The sequence below is a fragment of the Lepisma saccharinum genome, chromosome 1 (genome assembly GCF_977018435.1).
Source record: "Lepisma saccharinum chromosome 1, izLepSacc3.1, whole genome shotgun sequence".
NCBI classification, from domain to species: Eukaryota; Metazoa; Arthropoda; class Insecta; order Zygentoma; family Lepismatidae; genus Lepisma; species Lepisma saccharinum.
Genome location: NC_139229.1, coordinates 165,009,602 through 165,024,022, shown reverse-complemented (window position 1 = coordinate 165,024,022; position 14,421 = coordinate 165,009,602). Strand labels below are relative to the sequence as shown.

Sequence of the window (14,421 nt, the reverse complement as noted above, 5' to 3'; positions counted from 1 at the left end):
ACCATACTGGCTGTTTATGAAATATCCTTTAAGCTATCTCCTCAGATCAACTCTTTGCACACAAGTTCCTATGCAACGAATTCCGGTCCAAGAAATGACACTGACAATGCAGCTCGATGGATCGACAAGCATTCTGTAAACAATTGCAATTAAACATAAGGCCAATATTAGTTTCATTGTTGTTGTAGCCATTATTTCTCTGGAAAGTGAGCTTGCATTTATTTATTCAATATATATTTAAACATAGACCCTACTCTAGAGGGTTTTGCCACAGTTCTACAATTTGTTGTAATTGTGTTTGTTCTATTACCAACAAGAGAACAAAAGATGTAACAACTACAAATTGAGAGATGCAATATATTTTCTAGGTGAAAGCCTAAAAGGTCAATACTTGAAATCGTTCCTCATGGTTGAGAGATATTTTGGCTTGTACCTTCGGAATTATTATTGCTAGACCATGTAAACAATAGTTAAACCACCATTCATTTCTAGGGTAGTATTAATCTACTAAATTATCATTTAACGCCTAAGAATATTCTTAAACGTATCGCAGTCAACAATTTATAATGAGTTTTATTTTGATTCCACATTATTCATGAATATGCTAATCCAGACTGGGCCTACATTTTAACGTAGGACTCTAACCACTATGTACCTTCACCGAGTATTGAATCATTGGCCCCTTGCTTACAAGGCGAAGTAGTTACCACTGCACCATCAGACAGGCCAACAACATTATTCTGCAATAGCACAAGATACATTGGATATTATTTACTCCTTGTGGTCATACTTTCCACAAATTGTATCAAATTATTTTCTATGTGCCAATTAGTAACAGATGGTATCACAATGTTCGGGGTTTTAAAAAATATCATTTTTTGTTATTTACTGCATTTTTTGACTTCGCTATAAAGAATATGCGTGTGATGGTAAACGAAATACGGAAGAAATATCTGAAACGTTGACACGCACCTTTAGATTTGATTGTAAATTGTCTAAGTTGGCTAATTTCCCATCATCGGACTTCTCAGGTTTTGCTTAACGCGGCAAGGAGCCACAACTACTTAGATTACACTAACATCTACGCGTGCAGAGAAAAAATTAAGTCTTTCACTTTCACAAATAACAAAATTCCGATATGTTTCAATTTTTATTTTCCTCGATCTTAAGAAACCTACACATTTCCACAAATATTAAGATTTATCAACATTAATGACATAAAACACTGAAAAATACTTAGTATGTAACTTATAAATTGATACATTTCATATTACTACATTTTTCAATGAACCAGTATCTTCATTATCCCCATTTTTCTCAGAGGTTAACATAAAGGTTGGTCGTCAACCACAAATGTTCAGAAATACGTCATACTGTCATGATTATTGACAAGGCCGTTACATGGTCCCCTCCCGTTACCAAAGAAAATTTTAAGTAACGGAGACAAATACAATTTTCTTTTCAGAATCCGACGTCTCTGCAGATAACCAGTAACAATGAGACTTCCTCTTCTTCCCAGGAACCGGTGACATCCTTCCTTCAGTGTTTGTTACATTTTCCCTGGTACGCCGGCTCTTGAACTTCGACAGGAACTTATTGATCATCTTCACTATGTAGCATCGTCCCAACAATTACAAGCCTGCTTCCCAATTACAGGTTTCTTGCATGGGAGTACCCGAATTATATGACTTAGAAATCCCTAATCAAGATATTCTTTCCCTTTGGCCATTTTTATGAATAAACGCGGTGGTCTAATCATTTAAGACTCCTTCCACTTAACCTTAATTTTTTGGAACTTTAATTTCTTCATTTTATGGATTTCTTACAGTCAATCACCTCTTAACAATTCTTCTGCCATAATATCACTACAGAAATAAAGCTACGATGATCCGTTACTGGTTACTAAGTTGAGCCATTGTCAAAATTAACCTTCGTATTTACAGAATTGAAGGAGTAAATTTAGATATTCGTATGGTCCGGGAATACTTAAAAGTCTTGAAAAAATCACTGGTTCATCAGAGCTTTTATTAGATACTCTTTCCTTCGTCTTTTCCGATGTGGGAAGAAAACAATCTCCTTCAGTCTCAGCATCTTCTACCTCAAGTCCTCCTTTAACTTTGGATTTTCAGTCAAGATCGAGACTATATGAAAATTGATTCTACATTTCTTCTATTTTCCTTTCTTCTTCTCCTTCCTAGGATTTCTCTTCAATCCTTTAGTTGCAAGGATAGTAAATGTAAATTTATAAAATAGTTTCAATTTCTTCTTCTTCTTCTTCTTGGCCTTAGGAGTCTCATGCAGGTACAACTTGATGCTAGAACGTGTATACTCATTCCTTCTTTTAGATGTAGGGTGACCATACGTCCCGTTTTGACCAGGACAGTACCGTTTCAGAGGCGTGTCCCGGTCGCCCCGTCCATATTTTTTAAAAACCACTATTTGACCAGTTTTATAAAAGTCTACGAGTTAGCTTGAAAACCAAATCTAAATTTGAGAGACATTTCATGCTAAATCAAAGAAATGTTGATAAAATTTCTAAACTAGCGTTATGGCCGTCGAGAATGTTCCAGCAGGCAGTTGTATTGTTTTGTGTGTGTTCCGTTATTTGTAGAGCAATGAAAAAGCATGGACAAGAAGCGTACATGTAGTTTCAATACGAACCTGCAACAAGAATTTAATTTTCTGCATGTTGACACAAACTCATAAGATAAATATCGCAGCTATGTGGGGAATTTTATGAACGGTTGGTGAAGCATAAACTTGTTCTCAAGAAGATTGGTTCTTCTGATAAATACTTCTGGCACTCTTCAACTTCAGTGTAGAACTAACATCAAAATGACCAGAAACACTGTGTAAGTCATACTGAGATTATAAAAATTAATAACCACTTGACAACGGGAGATCATATTTCATTTAATGTTTATGATGTATCATTTATGTGATCCATACTTTAATAAATAATAGCTATTGATAACAATACGTTAATAATAACAATAATTTTGTATTTATACCTAACCGATTTTACACGGGGGAAGGGGGAAGTGACTTCCTCGGGATGTACCGTTTTTGGGTCAAAATATTATGGTGACCCTATCTAGATCTCATGTGCTGTAGCTCAGGAGAGACATCTGGATGTCGATTCGACAAATAAAAGACTCTCCTCTTTCTTCGTTTCGACCTCTTTTTCCTACTTTTCAATCCCTTTCAGTGTTCAGATATCCTAGAAGGATGTGCTGTAGCTCAGGACTTATATCTGGATTTCGATTCGGCCAGTAAAATAATCTCCTCTTCCTTTGTTTTGACCTCTTTTTCCTACTTTTCAATTTCTTTCGAATTTAAGCGAAGAGCAATCTACACTGCTGAATCAAGGAGTTTATCCGTCTTCTGAGTTTTCTGACGGAGCGGGTCACATTATTTTTGCTTTCCAGAACTATCTGTCCCTTATCCCCTACGATTTCTGAAGGAATCGTCAATATTGAATTGATGTCTTCTGGCCATTTCGTTGCAAGTAGACTTTCATCTCCTTTGTTCTCGATTGTTACTGATTCATTCGTCTTTTTGAGATTTGGAGTCTTGGCTTTCAGAGATTTCTCTAGACTAGTTTTTTGTTCAACTATTTCATTGTGGTTACTTTTGATTTCCGTTCTTAGCATACCAAATTTCTCACTAATCGCCTTTTTGTAGTTGACACTTTTAACTTCCATTCCTTCTTCCATTACATCTATCCTCTTCAAAACACTTTCTCGGAATTCCTCGTGTTTTTCATCTCGTCTTTGCTGCTCTTCTTTATCTTCATTTCTTAATCTTTCCTGTTTTTCATCACGTCTTTTCTAATCCTCTTTATCTTCATTTCTTAACCTTTGCTGCTCTTCTTTCTCTTAATTTCTTAATCTTTGCTGCTCTTCTTTATCTTCATTTCTTAATCTTTGCTGCTCTTCTTTATCTTCATTTCTTAATCTTTCCTGTTTTTCATCACGTCTTTTCTGCTCTTCATTCATTCTTTCAAACATCTGGAACATCCTTTCAACAAATGATGGCATTTCAGTACTTGAAATACTTTCTTTCTGCTGACACCGCAGACATATCACTTCTCCTGTGACTACCATCAAATTGGCACATCCTTGATGAAAATGTTCCTTGCATTTGGAGCACTGAAGCACTACATCTTCACCTTTCTCCTTACTATTACAACAGTTAAACGATTCCATCTTTTGTTTCCTACTGTCACTGCGTAGAGTTCTTTTTGTCATTCCCAATTGTAAATAATTATTGTTTTGATTTACAACTCGAAGAAATATAACAAGACTTGTTTATTCTTCGTGTCCTGTCACGGTCGCCAAATTTTCCTCTGACACGCACCTTTAGATTTGAGTGTATATTTTCTAAGTTAGCTAATTTTCCATCATCGGACTTCTCAGGTTTTGCTTAACACGGCAAGGAACCACAACTACTTAGATTACACTAACATCTACGTGCGCAGAGAAAAATGTATGTCTTTCACTTTCACAAATAAGAAAATTCAGATATGTTTCAGTTTTTACGTATCTTCCTCGATCTTAAGAAACCTCGACATGGCTCCGTGGAGCCACCCTCGATTTTGCAAATATATATATATACATATATATTTCTTTTTATGAAGATTACGTGTTGCTAAGTGTGAGGAACGAAATTCTGGTGCGCGGAAAGTAATTTTTGGAGTTCTACGTGCTACGAAACTTATATTTTTTAATATTTAAATTCCTTACCTACGTAACGTTCATACGATTTTCCAGAGCTTCTTCCATCATGGATTCATGTTAAAGGCGCACGTCTACACATTCTCTTTTTCTTCTTATGATTGACTTGTGGAATGGGATAATTTGCGATATGTTATTGCGAGACACGACGAGGAATATCATTCAACATATTGTTGAACGGTATCGGTATCATCAGCGTGTGTAAATACGTTATCTTCTGGAACATCGTGCACATCTTTTTTGGCAACTGCAGGTCGTAAAGGGGAGGGTTGTATTTTCTAAATGACTTGTTGGATGGGATAATTTTCCACTTCTTATATGATGGAACGTACGGAGAGGGTAGTATTCTTAGGAAAAGGACTACTAAAACTTTGAACATACGACTCACGAAACTTTTACTTCGATCCGCAAGTGCCTGGCCTTAGGATAAAGAGGTAAGTTTCCTTATGAGGTTTAATTCTTTGGTAGCTTTATAACGTTTCAGTGCGAGAAATAGTGTTGGGCAGGTGGCTCCGGGCAGTTTATAACATGCTTTCCAAAGGAAATTATATAGAGAAAGGCGGGGCCGCGATAGCGGTTGCAGGCGGTAGGTTAATTACCCCAGGGGCGGGTCGGAATCGGCGGGAAATTTTGACAGCAATTTTCATGAAATTTCTTGGGTTAAAGCCCTGAAAAACCGACTACATCGATCGGTACGGGTGCTACGTAACTAACATGGCCGCAAGTAGACTTCCACCTCGCAACTTCAAATGGCTATATCTCAACTATAAACGGCTGTACAGTACTAAATACTTCTTTCCGCGCTCCAGAATTTCTTTCTTCACACTTAGCAACACATAATCTTCATAAAAAAATTATTTGCGAAATCGAGGGTGGGTTAGATGACCACGGACCACTACACATTTCCACAAATACACTGGTGTGCAAAACCTAAGGACGAGATAGATAAAGTAACATAAAATATTTCGTAGTCGGTGCAAATGAATGAAAGCCCGGCAGCATGTTGCCAGAGGTTGACTACACATGCACAGGGACCAAGAAGTTGCATGGCATGACGCCAGCGTGACCATTGCGCCGAATGGGTCAGCTCCAACAACATGAAGCAGTTGAATGAATGGGACGAGACAGTGTGTTTCAGTCAGAGGGCTGTTAAGGTGCATTGTGGTGGTGTTACTCACAACAACATGGCCCGGAGACAACATTTGGATGCGTTCACACGGGGAAGAATCATCGGGAAACTGGAAGAAGGACGAAGTGTGACGAGTGTGGCCCAGGAGTTTGGGATTGCCCACAGCATTGTTTCACGTGCATGGAGAGCGTTCCGAACCACAGGCACTGCTGTGCAAAGAAGAGGTGGTGATCGACCACGGTCAACTACGGCAGCGGACGACCGCTACATTGTGCAACAGGCACGCAGGGACCAACGTCAAACAGCGGGTGGAATTGCAAACACATTTAACAGGACCGCGATTCGTCCAATCTCACGATCCACAGTGACACGTCGACTGCATGGGTGTGGTCTCTTTGCCCGACGGCCATTACGTTGTGTTCCGTTGACACCCGCGCATCGGCGGCACCGTTTGCGGTGGTGCCAAGAACATCAGGACTGGACCGAGGAGGAGTGGGGTCGCGTTCTCTTCTCAGACGAGAGCAGATTCAGTTCGAGTAGTGATTCTGGACGTACACTCGTCTGCGAGAGGTGGGAACACGCAATGAACCTAGGAATATTGTCGAGCATGATCGTTTTGGTGGTGCAGGTGTTCTTGTGTGGGGAAGCATAATGTTGCATGCGCGTACCGACCTCCAAATTTTTGAACGCGGTACAGTCACCGGTCAACGTTATTGTGACACTGTTCTTCTTCCCCACGTGCGTCTTTTCAGAGGTGCAGTTGGCCCCGAATTCATCTTTATGGATGATAATGCGCGACCGCATAGAACAGCGCAAGTGGCGGAGCTCTTGGAACGAGAGGATATTCGGCGCATGGACTGGCCTGCCCGTTCCCCCGATTTGAATCCCATCGAGCACGTGTGGGATGCAATGGGGAGACGTCTTGCAGCACGTCCATATGCACCAACAACCATCCAACAGTTGACAACAGCGCTGGTGGAGGCATGGACTACTATACCACAAGAACTCATTACCAACCTTGTGAGCAGCATGGGAGCACGTTGCAGAGCATGCATCGCTGTCCGTGGTGATCACACACCCTTCTAAGGACCATTTCATTACTTCTGTAATGTCACGGGGCCATCATGAGTCGCAGTGCCTTCAGTGTAATTTCCGGTCTATGCGTAAAAATGTCATTTTCTGTTCTGATCATCACGTGTTTTTCTCTGTTCTTTCCTGTATCATACTGTAACATTACTTTGTATGTATGGTTCAAGTTTCACCGATCTATGCCGCTTGTAACTGACACAGCATGCGAAACTTACTTTCGTCCTTAGGTTTTGCACACCAGTGTATTAAGATTTATCAACGTTAATCTCATAAAACACTGAAAAATACTTAGTATGTAACTTATAAATTGTACATTTAATATTACTACCTTTCTTAAAAAAAAAAACAGTATCTTCATTATCCCCATTTTTCTTAAAGGTTAACATAAAGGTTAGTCGTTAACCGCAAATGTTCAGAAATACGTCATACTGTCATGATTATTATTATTGACAAGGCCGTTACAATGTACTCTCTTGATTTGTAAGTCTGCCTTGAATTTTTAATAGCCTACATTATTATTTTTTTTTCAGTATGTTTAAGTTAATTACTCGCTGTCATCAACCATCACTAACAAATATATGAATAGCAGCTGCAAAATGAAAACTAGAAAAAGTAAACAAACGCGTTAAATCATTTGAAACTCTCATAACTCTGAGGTAGTCGTCGGCTGGGAGTCGTGGCGTGCTCCTGTAATCCAGCTTCCTGGAGGCCGGAATCAGAGGACGGTTTGAGGTCGGGAGTCCTGTTGTCCACGTCGACTGGGCGTCCGCACTAAGCTTGGCACCAATATGGTTCTCTTGGGGGAGCCCGAGGGATCCAGGTTGGCTAAGGAGGGGCGTACCGGGCCAGGCGGGAAACCGAGCATCCAAAAGTCCTCGTGTTGAGCAGTAGTGGGATAACGCCCGGGAGTGGCAGCTGGCCAACAACCTGACCAATATTATAGGACGTGATTCCTTTTATTAATCACCATGTGACGTGTGAAAATGTGTAAGCATGTATGATACGTTTTTGCTAACCCCAATGCAATTTTAATCACTCTCTCCTAGCCTCACGTCAGTGAGAACCCGAGGTCGACCTTTAGGGTTAAATGTGCCTGGAGCAGTGTCGGCGACTAAGGGTTCGTGGGGGGCAATTTTGCCACTTTTGCAACCGCACTATTGCCTCTTAATGTTAAGCTTTGTCTAACAAGAGAAAGTAAACTGTCCTTGCCCACCCCCCCTTTCCTCTAGTTTTGGCACTCAATCGCCGCTACCAGTCCCGAGAATGGTTTTGATCACACTGCTTCCGATGCCCATAGGGTAATGTTACTATGACCTACTATCTATTTTGAATTGCCAACTGGAATTAAACACACAACTAAAATCTACACTTAAAGCAAATGAGTGACCATTCTGTGTATTTTTTTTTTGGAAATACTTTATTTACAAAACGAGCAGCTTTATAACAAAAACGTAACCGTATAAAAACCACATAGGTATATAAAAGGTACATATATTTACATACGGCGTGTTTACTGCACGGCTTCAAAGGCATTTTGATAATAATTATATGGCACGGGGAGAAAATCCATTGTATAAATACGTATAGACCAAAAGCATATTAGATGCCTCAATTCCAGTGTACATTAAATATATAGTAAGTGAAGTGAATATGTACTAACAGCAATTTCATATATTGTTCGTCAGAAATGTTGCCCTAACTGTGTTATAACAATTACTATTCCTAAAGTTTATAAATTAGTGTTCTTTGTGTTTTGAACACTAAGGTGACATTTCATAGCACATTTCACTAGTGTATTACACGAACATTTATTTTCCAAATCCTTAAGTCTTGTAATATATGTGTGTGTATATATATATATATATATATATATATATATATATATATATATATATATATATATATATATTAAAATAAAAGTCGTTAAAAATTCAATATTCTAGAATAGGATAATGTTTTCACATACTAAACTCTAATTCATCATGATATTACCCATTGGAAAGAAACAATGGTTTAATATTTTTTAACTATTCTTCCAAGAATTTTGATAAAACTATGTTGAAAAAATAAGGCTGATGCACAAATTGAGTACCAAAATCTATACCACTGGAATTGGAAGGCATCCAATGATTTCTTTATCGAACACCAAAAGTTTGTATATTTCCAAGTAGTCCCCACGGTTGGATTTGTTTCAGATCCATCCAACCTAAACCCATTCCCCAACCACCATATTTTTGTAACAGCAGTCTTTTTGAGTTGCACACGCTTTCATCATACGATAAATCCTCTCTCCCTCGTCTGGCTGTTGGATCGAATCCAGGATATGTAATTCGTGATGGGCGTGTAGATGGCGGACTTCTCGTTGGAGCTGACGGAAGTGACGCCAGCCAGAAGGTAGCTTCCGCTCTCTTCGCATACAAGGGGACTTCCGTTGTTGCTAGCTTGCTGCAAGTAAGAAAATAAAAATATACATTTACTGAACAACTATATAGCACCAGTGCTTATAGGTGTAATGATTTGAACAACCATTCGTAAAAAAATTCAGCTTTAAAGTCATTGAAATATAAGAAAAATCCTCATTCAAAGGCTCAAAAATAGGCAATGAAAGAGAAGTAAATCCACTAAAAGACATGTAATGAAAGACATGTAAATTCACCAAAACATAGGTAATGGAAGGTATGTTAATCCACTAAAATATAGAAGTGGGCACTGAAGGTGAACGAGGAGAAAAATAAAAAACATTGACATATATTATTAACCCAGCCACAAATAATTTTCACCATTAAGACAAAAATTATTCTCATTGTTTCAGGTTGCATTAACTGGACAAAACCTTTTTACAAGTAGAAGCGGTCAACTGAATCAACCCATTAATCCCAACGTACCATTACATTTAATCTGATTGTAGTGAGCATTAAAAATATAAGTGTTTTTTTTCTTTTTTGCATTAACCCGTCTGTAGAGACTTGGAAATGAATAATATAATCCTCCTCGATGGCGTAGTGGTAACTTGATCGCCTTGTAATGAAGGGGTCCCGGGTTCGATACCGGTGGAAGCACGTAGTAGTTCGGATCCCACTTTAAACTGTAGGTCAAGTCCCGATTAGCCTATCTGTACATAAAGTCGACTTAAAACAACAAATCAACCCTTTATGATAATGCATATTATTATTGCCGACGTTTATCAACTGATATTCTTACCTGTTTCCTGCTTTCCCTTCCACTCGTCTTGGAGCACAAGAAAGATGGATTTCTTGTTGTAGCTGAACGAGTTTTCACGATATCATCACAGGTGGCTCTGCTTTCTGTTTCCTCTTCAACTTTCTGGGCCGTTACATGCTTCCTTCCTGAAAATGCACCATTCAGTATTTAAAATTTGAATTACTTAAAAATTAACCTGTTTTAAATTACATTATGAAACATATTCATTGAGCAGAGTACGAATCACCAGAAGGAGGTGGATGTCAGGGATTACCACGTGATTACCACTGAAAAATAGTTCCTTTTTTGCGTGTTAGTTCTTGTGTTACTTTGCGGATGGATATGGTATTGGTTGTAGCTGTATAGTTCATAATATAAGGTATCACACCTTTGTACGTTGAGTGATATGTCTTTGTCACGTGAACTATATGCCTACGCGCAAAATTGCCGTGCAGCTTCCATTCGAACAACCAATATAATTTTCTCAGAAGTCACATGTATTTGTTTACATTGAATTCGTTCTTGCAGTAGACGGAGAATAGTTGAAGGGGAAGGAATAGGTGAAAAGTGAATGAAAGAGAAACAGAAATAGTTCAGATATAGAAAATGGGTGGCAAAAGGAAGTAGATCGAGAAAGAGGGAAGGAGGAGAAAGACTGTAGAGAAAAAATGAACACGTGATTACCAGAGTATTTCGAATTCACTCACATATCCTCTTATTTATTGACAATTAAGAGATTACCAACGTTAATAAGTCTTTACCATGCATTTTTAAACACAAAATTGTTCTGTAAAACAGAATACTTGTCAAGAAACGAAGTTATTTTCACCAACCTTCGGCAGCGCTCTGTACTCGAAGGGCCTGGCACTTGCGACCACTGAAGTCGACTCCCGCCTTGGGCAGGCAAATGTTACACGCAGGGTCCTCGCTAACCACGGCCGAAGACAGGCGAACAAGTCCTGAAAGAACAACAAGGCACTTTAGAAAGCATATCGCAATTTCAGTTAGGGCAATAACCGCAAGGGCGTGAGCATTTTTTAAACTCTGTTCATCTTTAGAATGAAAACAGTATTGACTGTACTTTGGAAGCAAGCTGTAGCAAAAATTACAGTGAATGACATGCCACAAGTTTCCACATACTTGAAAAACCTGTAAAGGTCTGGGTAATTAATTTAAAAGTGAAAAGGGTATGAAAAAATCGTGCAATTTTGTAAAAACCATGGACGTAGGGTAATGTGTTTGTGGAGCCATTTTTTTATAATACATATGTATATTATGTAAAGTATATTATACATTATATAACGTATGTACCTACAAGTATATAGCTATAAGAAGATAAAACATTGTGATATGAATGCAAAGTTTTCTATGTAAATAATATTTGCAGGGTTTTCATAATATTAAAATGAATTTTCCTCAAACATGAAACATTTGGGGGCACATGAAAGGGCCACGTCCGAAACATGAACACACGTTTGGAAAGAGCTAGACACCTCGAAGTAACCAATAAACAGTCGATATACAATGTAGAATATATGACACGAAATGAGTGATGCAATACTGGAGTGATATTTGGAGTGATATTTTAAGCAACACGTTCTAACTACAATGTATATTATATCAAAATACTCACGGGACACTATTACCGTGGGTGGTACAATTAGATAAATGACCTCTATACTTTACATAACTTTATGAATAACAGTATCAGAAAGAAGAGAGAGAATTGAACTTTATTAGTCATAGAATAACTGGACGACAGAAATGAGAATTTCATTTCTAAACTTTTAAATAAACATTGCCATGTTTATGGTTACTTACCTATATCGTTCAGTGATAGCTGAGGCAGAGCATGGTAATTTTCGTGCACGATAACTTCGGATATCTTGTAATTCAATGAGTTTGTGCTTGATGTCACTATTCTCGCGTTCTGGAGACCAGACGAAAATAGCCTAAGGAAAGAAATGTTAGAAATGTTACTTATTATATTATGGGTATTGTATTTGAAACAGATAAGGCTGTTTTTATTTCGTCATGTTGAGAATAGTACAAACAACCACAAGGATAATGGTGGACAAATTGTCCATCACTACTTTTTGTCTTTTTTAATGTACACCCTGTGTTCTTTTGATGGACTATTCGCTTGTTACTTTTGACATTAGATATAGCTTATATAAGGTGTTTCAACAAAACGTGCGTTTATGTTTGCTACGTGAAATAGAACAGTCACGGTATTGCAACACTTATTGGCTGGCATTTGTTCAATAAAATTACTCTTTGTCGGAACTTGGATTCGTTGTGTGGACTGTAACATGCATTGTGGGGTATCTGTCAAATCATCGGAATTCTTCTGTATTGTATTTTGTTATTTGGGTTGGTTTTCTGCCACTTTGGCAAATCGTGACGATGAGAATAGGTGAAATGGACGAAGGGACACTAAGAAAGAACACCAACTCCTACACAAGGACTCGAACCTGGGAACTTTAGTGGCGAGATCAAGAGTACCGAGTTAACTCAAGTCTCCTGATTTAGCTCCGTGTAAAACCGGCTTCAGCTAGACTGAACATCGTGCAAACTGTTGCTCAACCATATCGACAAGATGACATGTTAACATAACAGTCTTTCGATTGCGGTTTAGTCTTCAACAATCCGTCTGAAGAGGCAGTTCACAAGAAGCGACCTATGCAGATACAGACAAAACAGCAAAACGTCCAGCAACAGCCTCCACGGACAACCTGACGGTGTTCTTCATGAAGTTTTTCTTCTCTTGTATCCCGAAACAAATACTTCAGCTTTTACCTTGGAGGCCAATAAGCATGTGGTCATCCACAAAACAAAGCTTCCATCCGTGCATAACCAGAATTGCTCTGAACTTGCAGATAGGTATATTTACTCTGATATTTCAGTATCGACGTGTAAAGAATTATTCCCCGTAACATGGAATCAAATTCTACCTGACCTAAGGAAAATCATGGAAAACGTAGGTGAATTTTGGCATTTTCTAGAAATTTCTATTGTATGTAGCTATTAATGAATAAATATGAAGTGAAATAATTATACATAATTATTTCTTTGTCAAAGCAAGAGGCTGTTTCTCGTTTGAAGGATTATTGCATATATATTACCTTTAGTGCATATTATGTAATATATTGCATGGTTCGATACATGTATTCAAACATGAAAATTGTGATTTTTTTCTACTGGAACCTTCTTCAAAAGGTATTAATTTCGGTTGAAATAAACGAATTTACGATAAAAATCTGAACTTACTTAATTGAAAAAAAACACTATCTTCTTCTTAAGAGTATTAGAAATGTTATTGATTCTGGGTGTTGTAATTGAAAGAGAGAAAGCTGCTTTTCCCTTGTATCAAGTGGAACATTGTAGTCAACAACAAGGACAATAGTAAACAAATTGCTCGTATATAAACAGGCGTTCATGTTTGGTTCGTAATGTATCGAAACTTGGATTGGTGGAATGGATTGCAACATGTATTTGCTGTTAGTGATTGTACAGCCGCTGTCAATTCGTCAGTACTATAATGTATTGTATTTATTTTTCTAAATTTCTCCACCCCTTGGTGGACAAGGATGCTGATTTTGCAATGAGCAATTAACAAAGATGTTGAAATACATATTTGCATTACATGAAAAAAAATAATGTATTTTATTTGTGTCAGCAGGGGGATGGGTTCAGGGCATTTTTTGTGTCACTCTTCCTGTGGCAACCACTCTGCTGCTTATGATCTGAAGGAATAGACTTAATCTACTTAACTTAAACAAAGAACTGTTTTGTGTTGTATTCAGGAGAAAAATCTGCGAAACTGAATTACATTAAAAAGTGTGTAAACAATCATCTAAAGTTACATAATTCAACTTGATTCTCACGCCTTTCTTTACCCTTCTCGTCACAGTACCACGAATGAGGGACTACTAATCAACATAAACACCATCAAGGCAATAGTTCCACTCGACACCTCTCATCAACGGGCTCGCCGATCCAGGAAAAGAGAAGACATCAATTCAACTTGAAAATACTCAAGGACACAAATCAGTGGATCACCTAAGGTAAGACCTTTCATTAGTTTGCATCCAATGTTTTTCTTCGTGTTCTGTCTATTGATGTATAAAGAAGATTTCAAATTGTCTAGAGACAACATATCACCCTAAGCGTTATTTAGAAATGACATTGCGGATAACGAGAGTGTCTGATAACAAATTAAAGTGTTGTGACATAGTGTAGACAGGAAGTTTATACAAATAAACC

At 38.1% G+C, this 14,421-nt stretch overlaps 2 protein-coding genes across 3 annotated transcripts in view; one reads left to right on the top strand and one right to left on the bottom strand.

Moving 5' to 3' along the window:
* The window catches only part of mas (trypsin-like serine protease domain-containing protein masquerade), a 419,698-nt gene that overhangs the window by 232,848 nt on the left and 172,429 nt on the right, over positions 1–14,421 (top strand). Inside the window, exon 3 of the mRNA XM_083142029.1 lies at positions 14,069–14,222. The gene's annotated coding sequence lies outside the window, so the exon portion shown is untranslated. The remainder of the gene's footprint in view (positions 1–14,068; positions 14,223–14,421) is intronic.
* LOC146003645 (uncharacterized) overlaps positions 8,855–14,421 on the bottom strand; it is a 43,128-nt gene continuing 37,561 nt past the window's right edge. For both annotated transcript variants that reach the window (XM_083141988.1, XM_083141995.1), the window contains exons 4-7: positions 11,977–12,107; positions 10,989–11,114; positions 10,156–10,301; positions 8,855–9,399 (exon numbers count right to left, since the gene is read on the bottom strand). In XM_083141988.1, coding sequence (XP_082998114.1) covers positions 9,226–9,399; positions 10,156–10,301; positions 10,989–11,114; positions 11,977–12,107 — 577 coding nt within the window. In that variant the 3' untranslated portion in view covers positions 8,855–9,225. The remainder of the gene's footprint in view (positions 9,400–10,155; positions 10,302–10,988; positions 11,115–11,976; positions 12,108–14,421) is intronic.